The sequence below is a fragment of the Chiloscyllium plagiosum genome, chromosome 5, assembly GCF_004010195.1.
Source record: "Chiloscyllium plagiosum isolate BGI_BamShark_2017 chromosome 5, ASM401019v2, whole genome shotgun sequence".
NCBI classification, from domain to species: domain Eukaryota; kingdom Metazoa; phylum Chordata; class Chondrichthyes; order Orectolobiformes; family Hemiscylliidae; genus Chiloscyllium; species Chiloscyllium plagiosum.
In genome coordinates, this window is record NC_057714.1 from 88641498 (window position 1) to 88658981 (window position 17484).

At 38.6% G+C, this 17484-nt stretch overlaps 1 protein-coding gene across 7 annotated transcripts in view; it reads right to left on the minus strand.

The window, feature by feature from the left end:
* The window catches only part of arhgap12b (Rho GTPase activating protein 12b), a 199258-nt gene that overhangs the window by 108585 nt on the left and 73189 nt on the right, over nucleotides 1–17484 (minus strand). For 6 of the 7 annotated variants that reach the window (XM_043690603.1, XM_043690597.1, XM_043690598.1 and 3 more), the window contains one exon: nucleotides 16358–16615. The exons of the other annotated variant lie outside the window; for it this stretch is intronic. In XM_043690603.1, the coding sequence (XP_043546538.1) occupies nucleotides 16358–16615 (258 nt within the window). The remainder of the gene's footprint in view (nucleotides 1–16357; nucleotides 16616–17484) is intronic. 7 annotated transcript variants of the gene reach the window in all.

The following is a 17484-nucleotide window of genomic DNA, read 5'->3' on the forward strand; positions in this document are numbered from 1 at the left end:
CATCTCCTCTGCCCAGGCTTCTCAGGCTTATAAGCGTCAATGAGATCTCCCCCTCCCACATCCTACATAGAGTACACACCCAGAATGCTCACCAGTCCTACGACAAGCCCTTAGGATTATTCTTGTAAATCTCCTCCAGATCAAGACCAGCACATCTTTCCTCCGACATGGAGCCCAAAACTGCTCACAATATTCCATATGCAGCCTGACCAGAGCCTTTACACTGCCTCAGCAGTACCTCTCAAAACAAATATTAACATTGCCATTAATTTGCATTTAGGAAGGGAAATGCAATGATCTTATAAGCTATGACATGGACACAGTTAAAAGATATCAAAGATAGAACTAGAATGTTCAAAGGTATGTGATTTTTCAAAAGGATGGAAAGGAAGGGAAAGATGGTAGAGTACCTTTGTTAGTATAACGTGAAGTAAGTATGAGAGCAAGAAAGAATTGAGAAGCAGATAATACAGAATCCATATGGGTGGAGATATAAAAAGGGAAAGTAGTTGATAAGTCCCCAAAAAGTAGCTATACATTGGGACAGGGAATAAATCAGGAGATAAATGGAGCACATTAATCATGGGTGACTTTAACCTTCATGTAGATTGGGATAGTCAGATTGGCAGAAGCAGCCATTAGGAAGAATTCATAGAGTGTATTCAGAATAGTTTAATTCAATGATATGTCGCAAATCCAACCAGGGATCAGAGTGTTTTGGATCTGGTGATGTCTAATTAGGCAGGTTTAAAAGATCCCTTAGGAAAGAATAACTATCACACTTAGATTTTAGGATTCAGTTTGAGGGGGAGAAACTTGGGTTGGAAACAACTGTACTAAGCTTAAATAAAGGCAATGACAATGGACTGAGTGCACAGCTAAATGGAATGATTGGGAGTTTAGCAGCACAGATGGCTGAAGGACATAAGCAGACAATTTAAAAAAACGTTTATAGTTCACAGCAAAGTCATACACCAAAAGAAAGATTTTAGGAAGGGGATAAAGCCAATCACAATTAACCAGTGAAGTTAAGGATAGCAAGAGATTGAAAGAAATGACATACAATTTGCAATGAAAAAGTGTAGGAGTTGGGAGGTCATCTCTCAGCTGTACAGCACATTGGTTAGGCCACATTTGGAATTCTATATGCAATTCTGTTCTCTCTCCTATTGGAAGGATGTTGTAAAACTTGAAAGGTTCAGATAAGATTTACAAAGATATTGCCAGGGTTGAAGGATTTGAGCGAAAGGAAGAGGTTGAATAGACCGGGACTGTTTTCCCTTGAGTGTTGGAAGCTGAGTGATGACCTTATATATAAAATCATGAGGGGCATGGATAGGGTAAACAGACAAGATCTTTTCTCTGGGGTGGGAGAGTCCAGAACTAGAGGGCATAGGTTTAGGGTTTATTTTGCTAAAGCTATACAAGGTACTAGTCAGACCACAGCTGAAATACTGTGCATGGTTTTGGACACCTTACCTAAAGAAAGATATACTGGCATTGGAGGCAATTTAGAGAAAGGTTCATTCGACTCATAACAAATATGGAGGAATTTTCTTATGAGTTGATTAGGCCTGTACTCACTGAAATATCAAAGAATGAAAGGTGACCTTATTGAAACATACAGGTTTCTTAGAGGACTTGACACAGTAGATAAAGAAAAGTTGCTTGCGCTCGTGGAAGAGTCTAAGACCCGAGTGCATAAGGGGTCACACATTTAAGGCACAGATGGGGAAGAATTCTGTCTCTCAGTGGGGTAATGAATCTATGGAATTCTTTACCATAAAGGGCTGTTGAGGCTGAGTCATTAAGTAGATTCAAGGATAAGATAGACAGATTTTTAAAAAATCAGTAAGGCAATCAAACATCATTGGGAAAAAGTCAGGAAAATGGAATTGAGGATTATCAGATGAGCCACGCTTTCATTGAATGACAAAGCAGACTTGGTGGCTTGAATGACCTATTTGTGCTCCTATGTCTTATGGTTTACTTTGCACTTGTCTGGACAAGTGCAGCTCCAGCAGCATTGAAAACGCTTGACAACTTCCAGGTCAAAACGTCACATCCATAAACATCTTCCCTCCTCTACCACTGACACTCAGTAGGAGCCGACTGTACCACCTACAAAATTCATCAAAAGATCCTTAGCACCTTCCAAACCCACAACCACTTCCATCTGAAAGATGGGATACATGGGAACACCACCAGCGCAAGTTCATCTCTAATCACTCACAATCCCTACTCAGAAAATTATCACCATTCATTCAATGTTGTTGGGTCAAAATTCTGGAATTCCTTACAGCACTGGAGATCGAGCTATAGCACATAGATTGCAGTGGTTCCTGAAGGCATTGCCTTCTCGAGGGGAATTATAGACAGGGAATAAATGAGAGCCCAACCAGTGATGCTCACTTCCCATGATTGAATTTTAAAAATTGTGAACCGGAAAAATGCAAAGGAGTTTAATAAATACTCTACATCAATTTTCACAGCAGAAGACATTAATAGTATTCTAAAAGTACTAAATAATCAAAGATCTAAAAGATTGTGGATGCACCGGCAGTAATCCTCCCAAATCTAAAGATTCTGGGAATAATCACAGAGGATTGTAAAACTGGCAATGTAACACCTTTATTCAAAAAGGAAAGCAGATAAGAGACAGGTTTCAATATATACCAGTTGGTAATTAGGAAAATGTTATAGAGTCTATTATGAACAAAATACCAAATCATTTAGAAATACATAAAATGATCAAGTCGAGTCAGCATGGCTTCATGAAAGGATATCATATCTGACAAATTCATTGCAGTTCTTTGAGGAGCCAACAAGCAGGACTGATAAAGGGGAACCAATACATTTACTACACATGATAATAGTCCATTATTGTTAGGGATGCTCATATTTGAGAGACACAAGATGGCTGGCAGCTAAGCTGTCCCTCTAGTCCTACACAAAATGGCTGACAAGTGGTTAAACAAAATTAAAAGCCTGCTCCAGCATTTAAGTGAGACACAATGGTACCTTTGAGAAGGGATTATTGTGAGGCAAAAGGGAGCCTTACAAATGACAGCTGCAAGAAGATTTGCTAGAGAGAGTTTAATAAGAAACATCCAAGGACAGAACAGAGACAGTTAGGATGAGGGGTGTAAATCACCCCAGACGACAGTCATCATGCAGTTATGAAAACAGCAGATAAAGGTATTTTGCCATAATTAGTTGTTTCATTGGAATTATTCACAATATTAAGAATTAAGTTCTAGTTAAAGATTCTTCAGATAACCACAGAGACAGATTTCAACATTATAACAAAATACAAAGATCACTAAAAGCATTAGGAAAAAAGATTCAAACATAAATGTGAAAGTTAATTACCTCAAGAAGCTTTTCTTTATCACTAAAGGAATGCCTGGTGTATTCTAAGAAACAAATTGCTCGCAACTCATTAGCTAAAGAGTGATAATAGTAAGGCAGATAAAAAAACATTACATATGACTAACTTTATAATAGAAATTAGCATTATGAATCTTATAGCAGTTATTTGGAACCAACTGTCTTTTGTATTTTTACACATAATTAGGCCAGTGGGAAAATATGAGTAACAGAATTTGAACGAGATAGCAAATGAATACAATGAACAACAGAATTCAAACAGTCCTTATGATAAGCAAGTCTAAGATATGTCTGAAGGAGTACAGTCAGTAATTTTGGAATTGGAATTAATAGGATGCATGGCAAGATCCTAAGGCCTGGTGTCTACAATGGCTGTTAAACGTCATGAGATCATGAGAACCTAGGGCTGTCTATAGGTGTGTCCATCATTGATTAGGGACTTCACAGGATTGGATGTATAGAATAAGGGGTAGGGCACAGTGACCACATTATATGTGATTATTATATCATAATGTATAAACTAATGAATCTATGATGAAGTAATGAGTTTTGCTATAGCAGGGAGCAATGTACAGTAGCTTCTGAAACTCAACAGCAAAATCCTGGTGGATTAGCCATGGGAAATGCAAGGTTATAAGAAGAATGGGTCTGGTTGGGAGGTTCAGCCTGCTTCCACACTATAGGGATTATATGGTTTTGTGCACCCTTTATGCTGCTTCTATTGTTCCAACTTCTTAAAAAAAAAAGCCTAAGGTCTCACAAACTGTTACTTTATTGTCTTGGAACAGGCCGCTCTTCACCTCTGTTTCAATGTCTCTTCAAAAAAAAAATGCCGCTTGTATTATCACAGGAGTTAAAAAGATTGTAAGGCAACCTTCTTGAAGCAATCAAGATTCTTAGGGGTCTTGACAGGTTGGATGTGGAGAACAGGTTGCTTTGTGGAAGAGTCAACAAATGAAAGGCATAATCTCAGAGTTAGATGTCATCTACTTAACACGGAGATGAGAGGGATTCTTTCTTTCAGAGGTTAGTGAATCTGGAACTTTTTACTGGAGAGGGCTGTCAAGGATGGCATTTTAAATACATTTGAATAATTGAATCAAGGGTTATGGCCCAAGGCAGAAAAGTGGAATCGAGGGTAATCAGATCAGCCATGATCTTGATGGGTCAAAGGCCTACATCTGCTCCCACATCTTATGGTCAAATACAGTTTATTTGGACACTCATAAGGCCCTTGATAAAGATCCTAATAAAGGCCTGTTAACTAACATTATGGTTCCCTTCACAGAAGAATTTATTGATCTAGTTAGGAGATTTATTAGAAGGCATAGGATAGAGTCTGGATGATGAATATAAATACGAATTGGAAGCAGTGGCTTGTACTCTCTGGAATAACATTTAAGAGATGATTTTAGGATATTAAAAATACTTGATGACTACTGAGAGGAACTGGCAGAGTCTAGGACAAGGTAATATAAGCTTGCCATCAGACTCAGACTACAAACCGCAGATAAAGAGTTACATTGACAATTTTCAATCTGAAATCAACAGATTTTTGAAAACAACAGTATGAAAGCATTTGGAACAAAGGCAGGTGAATGGAGTTTGAAAACTGATCAGCCATAATTTTTATTAGTGGCAAACAGGCTAAAACAATTGAACCATTCACAAGGCTATGGACAAAGATCCATTGGCAATTCAACGATGAGGGCAATCCTATATTTGTTTGCCTTTTACAAACACATATTTTCCAAGAGTTCACTCAATTGTCACTGTAAGCAGAATTTTGAGTCATTTCCCTTCTCTCCCAGGAACATCAAAAGCATGATAGCTGAAACCAGCTAACTCAGTAGAGAACTAGGATCAATCCTTGGATGCTGTGGCTTAGTATCCCACAGCATTTACACAGTTTCAAAAGCAAGTTTCAAAATCAAGCTTTACATCTTTAAGTACTAAATAGGTTTTGATTTATAACTCACATCTAAGTTTCAGCAAATATCAATACTTCGGTTAACAAATGCAAGATATGTGTACTATTAAATGAGAGGCTTAAGCACAACATACAATCCACACTGTTGAATCTCTCTAGTTATCAATGAAACATTACAGAACTCAATGCCATGCATACTTAAACATATTTATTTTGTCAGTATGCACACTTCAATCGTTGTTTATAGTTTCCACTGCATTAAATGCAAAGTATAATATCAGCATAAAAATAAGCAATTTGCATGATAGGAAAGCACTTGCTTAAAATTCAGTTTAATATTCAAATAACACCCCTAAGCAATTTTTGTTGTCTTTATAACTAAATTGAGTTTTAAAGAGTCATAGAAGTGCCAATTCTTCAAATTTTATGAATTCCATAAAGTCTTAAGCAACATTAGAAATGTTGTGGTATCTCATTTTTTGAAAGCATCATAAAATTTCCATTATTGTGTACCACTCAACTCCAGTCTAATGGCACCACTTGGCACATAGAAACATAAAATAGTGACAGCAGTAGGCCAATTGGCCCTTTGAGTCTGTTCCACCATTCAATATGATCATAGCTGATCATCCAACTCAGTACCTTATTGCCACCTTTAGCCCTAAGAACTAGATCAACCTTCTTCTTGAAACCCAAATTGCGCACTCTGCTGAGGCAGTGGCAGAATTGGAACCTGTGTCTCAAGGACAATAGCCTAATACCCCTGATTACTAGACCAGTGATATCACCACTACATCAAAATCTCCACCACATCAATTTCCCCTTTGCAATCATTAGCCTCTGTTCGCTCTATGACACTTTGGACCACTCTTCATTCACTCCACCAACCTCTCCACTTCCCATGGCATCTTCCTACACAAATATAGGAACTGCAACACATGCTCTTTCACCTCCTGCCTTTCAACTGGACATGGTCCTAGTGGAAACATGGTGAAGCAATTATTTACTTCAATTTCATTTAATTTTGTATACTGCATTCATTTCACACACAGCTGTTTCATTTATCCGAATGATCATATGAATTTGGGTCATTGCTTTATGGAACGCCATTGTTCAGTTCACAAGTTTGATCCTGGGTTTCTCGTAGTTATTCTTTTTATTGAACTCTTTGCACTCAGAATTCCACTCTTGGCTCACATACAGTGCTCTAAGTAAGCTCCACAGAAATTTGAGAAACACCTTATCTTAATTAGGCACTAAGGTCTTCCACATTCACTTAATTCAACAAATTCAGAAAACATGAAAATTCTGCTCTGATCTTTGTAAAGAACAGTTCTTGATAATGGTTACGTTTTTCCATTCCACCTCTGCCAGACACATTCTTTATTTCTTTAACTGTACCAGTACCATTCCCTTTTTCACCATGCCTTCCACTCAAACGTTTTCTTTGTACTTTCCTCCACAACCTTTTCCCTGGTTCCAGGTAGGGAAGGATTTTCTTATGAGAAGAGGTCAAGTATGTTGGGCCTGTACTCAGCGGAGTTCAAAACCTCAAGAAGCAACTTTATTGAAATATTTAAAGATTCTTAGGGGTCTTGATAGAATAGATGTGCAGAGGTTGTTTCCCTTTATGTAAGCATCCATGACTATAATCTCAGAGCAAGGGATTGCCCAGTTAGAACAGAGACAAGAAGGAATTTCTTCTGAGGGTAGAAGACTCTCAAGACTGGGTTATTAGTATATTCCAGGCTAAGATAGACAATGTTTTAGTCACTAAGGGAATCAAGTGTTAAGGGGATTATGCAGGAAAGTGGAGGTAAGGATTATCGGTTATGACCTCATTGAGTAGTGGAGCAGATTGGAGGTCTGAATGGTCTACTTCTGCTCTTATGATCTAACCAATACCAAACCCACAATGCAAGCAACCCAACACTGCAGAGTTAAAACAAATTGTGTTCTGAGAACAGTCTGTACAAGGCCAGATATTTTGCATTGAGAGAAGATTAAACTAAAGTCCCATAATGAAGGGAACCCCAGGTAGCAGTGACCATAATGATTGAATTTTACATTCAGTTTGGAGGAAAGAGGTAGAGGTCCAAGGTTAGTATTTTAAATTTAAGTAAAGGCAATTGTGAAGGCATGAAAACAGAACTAATTTGCCAGTTCAGGCTGGCTAGATTAACATACGTACATACGGCCATATGAATTAATAGGAGAGGTTGGTCATTTTGGCCTTCAAACATGCTCTGTCATTCAATATTTGATCCGTTTCTGTTCAGAATTCCACATTCCCATTTATCTCCAATAATTTTTGATTTCTCTGTCAAATAAAAATTTACTTATCTCAAAAATATCTAATGACTGCTTCCAATGCCTTCTGAGGTCAGAAGTTCTAAAGTCACACAACCCTCAGGAAAAATCCAGTGACTTCTGACCTAAAAGGGTGATTCTCAAATTTAAGACAGTGTCTTCCAGACCTGGACTCACCCGCCACCAACCTTAAATCTATCAAAAGGTGGTCCACCCTTTCCTTGTAAGAGGACCCACTCCTTCAGATATCAACCTAAAAATTTTTCTTTGAATTATCTGCAACATATTTACATCTCTCCTTAAATAAGGAGACCAAAACTTTTCTCGGTATTTGAGAGGTGGTTTCACCAATATCCTGAAGCACAGCATCCTTAGTTTTATATTTAATTTTTCATGTAATGATGGACAGCATTTCATTAGCCTTCATAATCATTTGTTGTACCTCCATAATAACTTGTGGCTTATACACAAGAACATCTAATTCCTCAATACTTTTTTTCAAACGTCTTAATGCCAAGGGGAACAACTTCACGATTTCCCACGTTATAATCCATCTGCCAGATTTTTGCCAAGTAACTGACCATACCAATGTCGACCCATAATCTTTGTTATGTCAACTTCACAATATTCTTTTCTACCTATCTTCAAGCCAACTGCAAACTTAACCGCCATGCCTTTGATCCCTTCATCTAAGCCATGTGTGGATCTGGGTTTTCGGGGGGTTGATGTGGACTCCATGGGTCAAATGATCTATTTCCACACGGTGGAGATTCTATGATTCCACAAAGACACCCAGTGCTAGAATCAAACATGGATCCCGGCGTGGTGAGGCAGCACTGCTAACCACTGAGCCACCTTTGCGAAGTGGCACCATGAGAGATGAGGCAAATGTATTCGAAGGTTTAAAGATCTTTAGAACTCAGTTTCTTCTGCCATTTGAGGAAGAGAGTCTGAGTATTTTTAAAAACAGAGTGAATAGATTCTTGATAAACAAGTATGTAATAGGTTATCAGGGTAGCTGCGTCTGGAGTAATCAGATTAGCCATTGTCTTTATTTATAAATAATCTCTCTGACAACGTATAACCATATGCTGATCGTTACAAAACAACCCAGATTGTATCATTGCATGTCTTGTACCGTTATTGCAGAAATGCTATTGCATCCCCTTCCGTTTTGAATTTGGCAAACTCTGCGCTAATTATTTCTTTGTAAATTTTTTTTATCATTAACTCTAAGAAACAAAGCTCTCATGAGCTAAAATATTCAATGTCAACAGAGCACAACTCATTCTTTTAGCCACAAACAATCATAGAAAATCAAAGTCACAATGTTGCTCCACATGAAAACACTTCAGCACTAGGAAACAGTAACAAGTCTGACAGTGAAATAGACATGCATTATTATGAGCTCTGACCTCATCTCTTTCTTAAATAGCCTTTCAAATAATGCCCTTTCTGGGGTAAGTAAGCTAAATATGTGTTTAAAAATAAACTTGGTAGAAATCTTGCCTCTGATGCAGAACAATAATTAAGAACAAAAAAGGAAGGAAAATCTCAGGTGGTGAGGCAACATCTGAGACAGAAACGGAGTAAATATTCCATGTAACCTTTCTTAAAACTGAAGAAATGTAATAGCCTTTAAGCCAGTGGGATGAGAGAAAGGCAAACAGGAAATCAAGGATGATCCACAACAGGGTGGAAGGTAGGGGAAATTAAATAACAAAAGATTCCAATCCTGTAACAACCAGAAATAGTGATAAAGGATACAGTGAAGAGACAAAGGTGGTGTCCAAATGAAGTGTAGATTGTGACTTAAAAATCGATTTGAATATAACAGGTAGGGATAAAGATAGAAATAAGATAAAAATCAATTCAACAGAAAAGGAAAGGAGAAAAAAATACAATGTTGAGTACAGAAGGTTGTACAGTGCTAAACTGAGACTATTACGTTCAACATCAAGCTTTCACTAAATTATGTACTTGTGAAAAAATGATCCTTGATTACTACTTTTCTACTGTGAACCAATATGCAAATCCTGAAATGGAACGTTTGTGTCTTTATCTACTTTCATTTACACTTTCAAAGTAAATATGGCCATTTTAATCAACCTATTCAGACATGTTATGACATACCTCTGGAATAGGTGGGACTTAACCCTTGCTTCCTGTCTCACAAGCATGGTAACTGTTGGCAGCACAACAGACCTTAAAACACTTATGAATTAAATAAATACATTCACAACACTTACTTCAATTCAATAACAGGTGACAGCCTATTTACAGGTTAATCAGGGCAATGCCTTGACCACTTATAGTCAACCTGCTGATTTAAAAATGTAAACCAATTGTGACAGTTAAGTGTAAATCATCAATTATTAGTGTATTTGCCATGGCACCATCTCCTCCAGAGTCCATCCAATCAATAAACTCCTCTCAAATAGTGTAAATGTAGCTTTTCTCTTAAATGTGAATTTTGGCAAGATGCCAAGTTTTAAGAAACTGGATCTTTTCAGCAATTATACACTAAATTGTATGTTCATAATTTAATCTCTCCATTCATCTCATCAGTACTTTTGCATTATTACCTGCTTTTCCTCCGAAAATGTATCACCTCACATTTCTGTGCATTAAATTCCATCTCAATTCTTTCCCAACTTAACTTGGTTATGTCCTTTTCCTGTTTTCCACAATTTTCCTAGATTGTGGACAAAACTAAAACACAAGATTTATTGCCTAAGGAGATTAAGAATCAACTGATGTGGGAGGGGAGTCACATCTTGGCCCAGCGAAGTTCACTTCTCTGAAGGATATTACTAAATGAGTTCGGTCTCACATGAAGAAGTGGCAAATTGTAAGATGTCTGTTCATTTATTGGTCCAGATATAAACTCTCAACAAACAACTGGATTTTGCATGAATTAAAGCCATGCCCATTTTCTGAGTTACTTAATCCAATTTTACATTTCAAAAAGTGGAATTTCACCCGATATCTTGGTTACTAATGCAGTACAACAGTCATTAGAGTACTGTACCCCAATATCCAAACCCAAATGTACATAGGGAAAGCAGAGTGACAAAACATACATATACCTTTAGTAGCTTAAACTTAATAAATTCAATAATTTAATATTTGATCATACTTAACATTAACTAGCCAATTTCTTAAAATTTCTAATTCATATCAATGTACAGCTGCCCATTATATGTCTTGCAGGGCAGTGATAGTATCCAAAACTTCCAGATCAAAAGATCTAGATTCAAGTCACACTTGTCCTGAAAGTGGGTCATAACATGTCTGAACATATTGATTAAAAATAATTACAGTTGCACGTTATATTTATAGAATCATAGAATTACACAACATTGGAACAGACTGTCCCTATGTCATCTGCACTGACCAGACATCCTAAACTGATCTAGTCCCATTTGTCAGCATTTAGCCATATCCCTTTAAATCCTTCCTATTCATATACCCATCAGATTCCTTTTAAATGTTATAGTTATACTCACTTCCTCTGGCAGCTCGTTCCATTCACACAGCCACCCTATACATGAAAGAGTAGCCCTCAGGTCCCTTTTAAATCTTTCCTCTCTCACCTTAAACCAATGCCCTCTAGTTATAGACTCCCCTACCCTAGGAAAAAGACCTTGGCTATTCATCTTATCCACGCACCTCATGATTTTATAAACTTCTGTAAGGTTCCCCCCTCAGCCTCTGACACTCCAGGAAAAAAAGCCCCAGCCAATTCAGTCTCTGCCTAAGACTCAAACCCTCCAGACCCACTGAGAATGTGTATCGGGTATGAGCAGTAGGCAAAGAGTTAAGTTTTGAGTTTTGTGAAACAAGGAGGTTCAGCTGAGCATGACAACTTGCAGTTAACAGTGGGGTGCTGGAGGCAAGGGTAATGGGTTAACAAGGTGGAAAAGCATTCATTATGTAGAGCCATTTAACAATATTGGAAGCATTCAATATGTAAGGTCAATTTAACAAGGTGAAAAGTATTCATTATGTGAAGCCATTTAAGGTTATGAACATTCATTGTGTAACACCAGATGGCTTAATCTTTGCTATTGATACTTGCTGATTGTAACAGTCACCTAATCAATATGTATGCTCCCTAGATGCTCCTTGTAAAATAATTCATTAAGAAACTGCTATTCCAGAGACAACTGTAAACTCACGTCTCTGTGCACATGGGCGATCGTTCTCTCTTCTTCCAGGGCCCAGAATAAAGATGGAGGAGGTAAAAGCTATACTGTGTCTCTGAGCATTTTGCTTCGACTGGGGTGGTGAGAAACGGGATGACACCAGCAACATCCTGGTAAAACTTCTGAACACTTAACAACATCTTTCCTACAGCGGGCAGACCAGAATCGAATGCAGTATTCCAGAAGTGCCCTCACCAATGCCCTACACAGCTGCAACATGACCTCCCAACTCTGATACTCAATGTACTGACCAATGAAGGCAAGCAACCAAAGCACATTTCTTTATCAGCTAGTCTACCTGCAACTCCACTTTCAAGGAATTATGTATCTACGCATCTAGGTCTCTTTGTTCAGCAACACACCTAGGGGCCCTACAATTATGTATGCAAGTCTTGCCCTGATTCGCCTTATCAAAATAGAACATCTCACATTCATCTAAACTAAACTCCACCTGGCATTGCTCTAACCACTGGCCCATACGATCAACGTCCTTGTTGTGCACCACAGAAGCGCTTCACAGGAGGCTCCCAAGCACTGAGGATGTCACCTAGACAGGGGACGAAACGTTTGCAACAAAAATTTCCAGCTCGGTGAACAGAACCACAACAACGAGCACCCGAGCTACAAATCTTCACCCAAACTTTGATTAAGGTCCTGTTGTACACTGAGATAATCTTCTTTACTGTTCATTACACCAGCAATTTTGGTATCATCTGCAAATATAGTAATCATACCTCCTATATTCACATCCAAATCATTTATATTAATGAGGAAAAGCGAGTGGACCCAGCACTGACCCTTGCGGCACACCGCTGGTCACAGACCTCTAGTTCTGAAAAACAACCATCCACCACTACCCCATCTCCTACCTTCAAGCCTATTTTGTATCCAATCTGCTAGCTCCTCCTCATATGATCTAATCTTGCGAGCCAGTCGACCATGCTAAACCTTGTTGAAAGGCTTGCTGAAGTCCCTGCAGACAACATCTATTGCTCTGCCTTCATCAATCTTCCTTGCCACATCTTCAAGAAACTCAATGATGTTGTTGAGACACAATTTCCCATGCACAAAACCATATTGACTATCCCTGATCAGTTCTTGCTTTTCCAAATGCATGTAAATGCTGTCCCTCAGAATTCCCTCCAACAACTTGAACACCAATGACATCAGATTCACCAGTCTATAGTTCCCTGGTTTTTCCTTATCACCTTTCTTAAATAATGGCACCACATCAGGAATGAGCTAATGAAGGGCTTATACGTGAAATGTCAATTCTCCTGCTCCTAGGATCCTGCCTGACCTACTGTGCTTTTCTAGCACACTTTCGACTCTGATCTTTAGCATCTGCAGTCCTCACTTCCTCCTACCACATTAGCCAACATCCAGTCTTCAGGATCTCACTCATGGTTGTCGATGATAGGTAGATCTCAGCAAGGGGCCCAGTAATCTCTGCCCCTAGCTTCCCAAAGTTCTGGGTCTCTGATCAAGTCCAAAGTGTTTATCTACTTTTATGCATTTTAAGACCTTCAGCATGTACTCTTCTGTAATGTGGATTCTTTTCAAGATATTACTGTTTATTTCCCCAAGTTTCTTAGCTTCCAAGCCCTTCTCCACATTAAATTCTGACAAAATATTTGTTTAGTATCTCACCTAACTTGTGGTTCCACACAGAGATTTCCTAATTGATCTCTCCTTAGGACCTTAATATATTTGTAGAATTTCTTTGGATTCTCTTTCGCCCTATTGGCCAAAGCTATCTCATGTCCCTTTTCTGCCCTCCAGATTTCCCTCTGAAGTATACTCCACTGCCTTTATACTCTTCTAGGGATTCACTCAATCCCAGCAGTTTAAACTTGACATATGCCTCCTTCTTAACCAGGACCTCAGTTTTTCTTGTCATCCAGCCTACCCTGCACCTACCAGCCTTGCCCTTCACGCTAACAAGAACATATTATGTCTAAACTCTCGTTATCTCATTTCTGCAGGCCTTCCTTTCGCAATTGTACCTTTACCTGCAAACAGCCTCCCCCAATCAACTTTTGAAAGCTCCTGCCCAAAACCATCAAAATTGGCCTTACTCCAATTTAGAACTTTTATTTTTAGAGCAGGTCTATCTTTTTCCATAACTATTTTAAACCAAATAGAATTATGATTACTTGCCCTAAAGTGCTCTCCCATTGACACTTCAGTCACTTGCCCTGCCTTATTTCCCAAGAGAAGTTTTTTGCCTTCTCTGGTCGAAATAAGAAAACTTTTATGTACACACCTAAATTCCTCTCCAACCAAGCCCTTAATACTATGGCAGTCCCAGTCTATGATTGGAAAGTTAAAAGCCCCTATCATTACAACTCTATCACAGATATGTGGGATTTCCTTACATATTTGCTTCTCAATTTCCCACCGACTATTGGATTATTGAAATATTTCTTTTTCCTCAGTTCCACCATATAACTTCACTGGACATTCTTCCAGGAATATCCTCCCCAAGTGCAACCATAATGTTATCCTTAACCAAAAACACCACTCCCCCTCCTCTCTTGCCTCCCTTTCGATCCTTCCTGAAGTAACTATATTCCGAACATTAAGCTGCCAGTCTTGCCCCTCCTTGAGCCATGTTTCTGTAATAGCTATGATATCCCAGCCTCATGTTCTCAACCATGTCTTAAGTTCACCTGTTAGGTCTCTTGCATTGAAGTAAATGCAATTTAATTTATCAGTCTTACCTCATTCTCTGCCATGCTCTTGCCTGTCTTAACTATTCATCTTGCTCCCCCTATCTACTGTACCAGGCTTATACTTAACTCTTTGGGTCCCACACCTCCCCCTCATTAGTTTACAGCCTAACGAGTAGCATGAAGAAATCTCCCTGCCAGGATACTGGTCCCCTTTCAATTCAAGTGCAACCCATCCTTCTTATACAAGTCACTTCTACCCCAGAAGAAATCCCAATGGTCTTAAAATGGGAGTTCTGGCCCCTTACACCAGCTCCTTAGCCACGCTTTCATCTGACCTAGATCCTACTCCTACTCTCACTAGCACATGGCACCAGAAAGAATCCAATTATTACTAGCCTCAAGGGCCTACTTTTCATCCTCCTGCCTAATTTCCTACATTCTCTGTGCAGAACCTCAGCTCATTCTCTACCTATGTCATTGGTAGCAATGTATACAACAACATTTTGGTGGCCACACTTTCCTTTTAGAATGTTCTGCACCTGTTGCAAGACATCCTTGATTGTGACACAGGGAGGCTACATGCCATTCTGTTGTCTCACTGACGGCTGCAGAAACATCCATCTGTGCCCTGACTACAGAATCCCCTAGCACAATCGTTTTCTTCGAACCTGATATACCCCTCTTTACAGTACAGCTAGTTGGGGTACCAGAAACCTGGCTGTCAGTGCTATATTCTTCTGACAGGCCATCACCCACTACAGCATCCAAAACAGCATACTTGCTTGAGATGACAATAACCACAGGAGACTCCAGAAATAACTGCCTAGCGGTAATCCATCTACCTGACTATATCTGCAGATTTTCGACCTTCCTGAAACTGCATTCCACAATATCCTCTGACATCTGTAAATTCCTCATTGCCTCTAACTGCCGCTATCCAATAGGATTTGCAACCAGACAGACAGTCTCTAGGAACATTTAAATACTCCCTGATTTCGCACATCCGACTGAAGAGGACATCACACTACTAAAAGCCATCTCTGTCTCTTTTAACAATCGAAAGACCCAAAAAATACCTAAAAACAAACGCAAAACACTGCTCAAAAACACAGCATTAGCATAGTCCTACTGCTCAATACCAATTTTTTATACTAAAATTCAATCAAGAGACATCTCAATAAAATATAAAAACTGCACCCTCACTTTTTTTGTAAATCTATAAAAGTAAGTTTTGAAAGTCTTGAAATCAAACACTTAGCTGATTAACCTCTGAAATATAGGTCATGAACATGTTATCAAGATGTCTATTTTACATTTTCAGCATCATTTTCAGCACTTTTACAAGAAAAAAAGTTCCATAATTGTAATTACCTTTTTTGAGGAAACTTAGGACAGATGGGTACTAGCTGTTTTAATGGATTAGTTGCACTCTTACCATATAATGTCTGTTCTATCAGCCAACTGTAAATGTTTTAAAAGGAGTTGGGGATTGTCGAAAACTTGCTGCTGGAGCAAATTGACTCCTATTACAAAATTCTACAAAAATCACTGCCAACTTGGTAATCGCACTTAAGATTTTTCAAGATATCCAATGAAAAATATCATATTAGTGCAGCTGCTATGCTCGTATAACTTGGTGAAGCATAAGTAGTAGATCATTCTGCCTCAAATGAGAACTGCTATTACTACACTCAAAGTAACACGCCACTCATAACTGTCCACAACAACTAGTAAAATACTATTTCAATCTCAACAACAATGTAAACAATAAGAACTTTGTAGATAACATAATATAGCAGTAACAATAACTAAATTACATTTTTTTTAAAAATGCAGGTACTTACTCCATGATTTACAGAATCCTCCTGGCTATCATGTTCTCTATTTACAGTGTCTCTGGTCATTCGGGGTGGTTTCCAGCTTCTTTCTTGTGTTCCCTTGTTGTAGTAGTAAAACCGTCCTGTTGCATCTTTGTGCACCTCCCATTCACCATGGATTTGCCTGGGAGGGCTAGTGGGAATTGGGGGTAAATGGGCTAGAGTTATTTTCAAATCTTGCAAATTTGCATACACTGGAGATTCTGGTCTGGCAGGCGGCATTGTCTGCAAAAGTTAAAGCAACATCTTTTAGTGAACAAAAGATAATTTGAATTACCTGCACAACTCGATACATGATCACTTTTAGGATCTAGATAGCAGGAATTTTTTTTTTTTAAAATTGCCCGCCATATTTTTTCCATTTGATTAAGTAATTTTCCTGCTCTCAACATTATTTTAATGACAATAATATTGATTGTAATTAATAAAGTCAGCCTGATTCTCACATTAAAAAGTAAACAACCATCCAGATAAGAAACCTTGTTTCAATATTTGTGTTGGCTTCTGGGTGATTTTAAAGATTCCACTACTTCTGGCTCAGATCAGGACCTCAACACAGTGAAGGAGTGAAACTTCACCTTTCCACTTGTGGTACTACTTAGCATTAGTTAAACTCACAACACCAGGTTACAGTCCAACAGATTTATTTGGAAGCACTAGCTTTCGGAGCACTGCTCCTTTGTCAGGTAGTTGTGGAGCATGACCATAAGACACAGAATTTAAAGCAAGATTACAGTGTCATGCAACTGAAATCGAACAAACCTAGGTTGTTCTTAAGCCTTTCATTTTTTAGAATGGGTTGTAGGTTTCGGTTCATTAATATGTAAATCCTAGAACTTCTTTTAAGTCATAATCTTGAGATCAATTAACCTTTATTAAAAAAAGGACATCTCAGCTCAGACAATGAATGAAAGGTGCGAGGTTAGATCTGGCCTCAGATCTCAGGATGACCTTACTCCAAGGCAGACTTCAGGATAGGCAACAATGCAAAATGGCCAAGCAGAGGCTGATAGCCAAGTTCGGCACCCATGAGGATGGCCTCAACTGGGACCTTGGGTTCATGTCACACTACAGGTGACCCCACTACACTATCT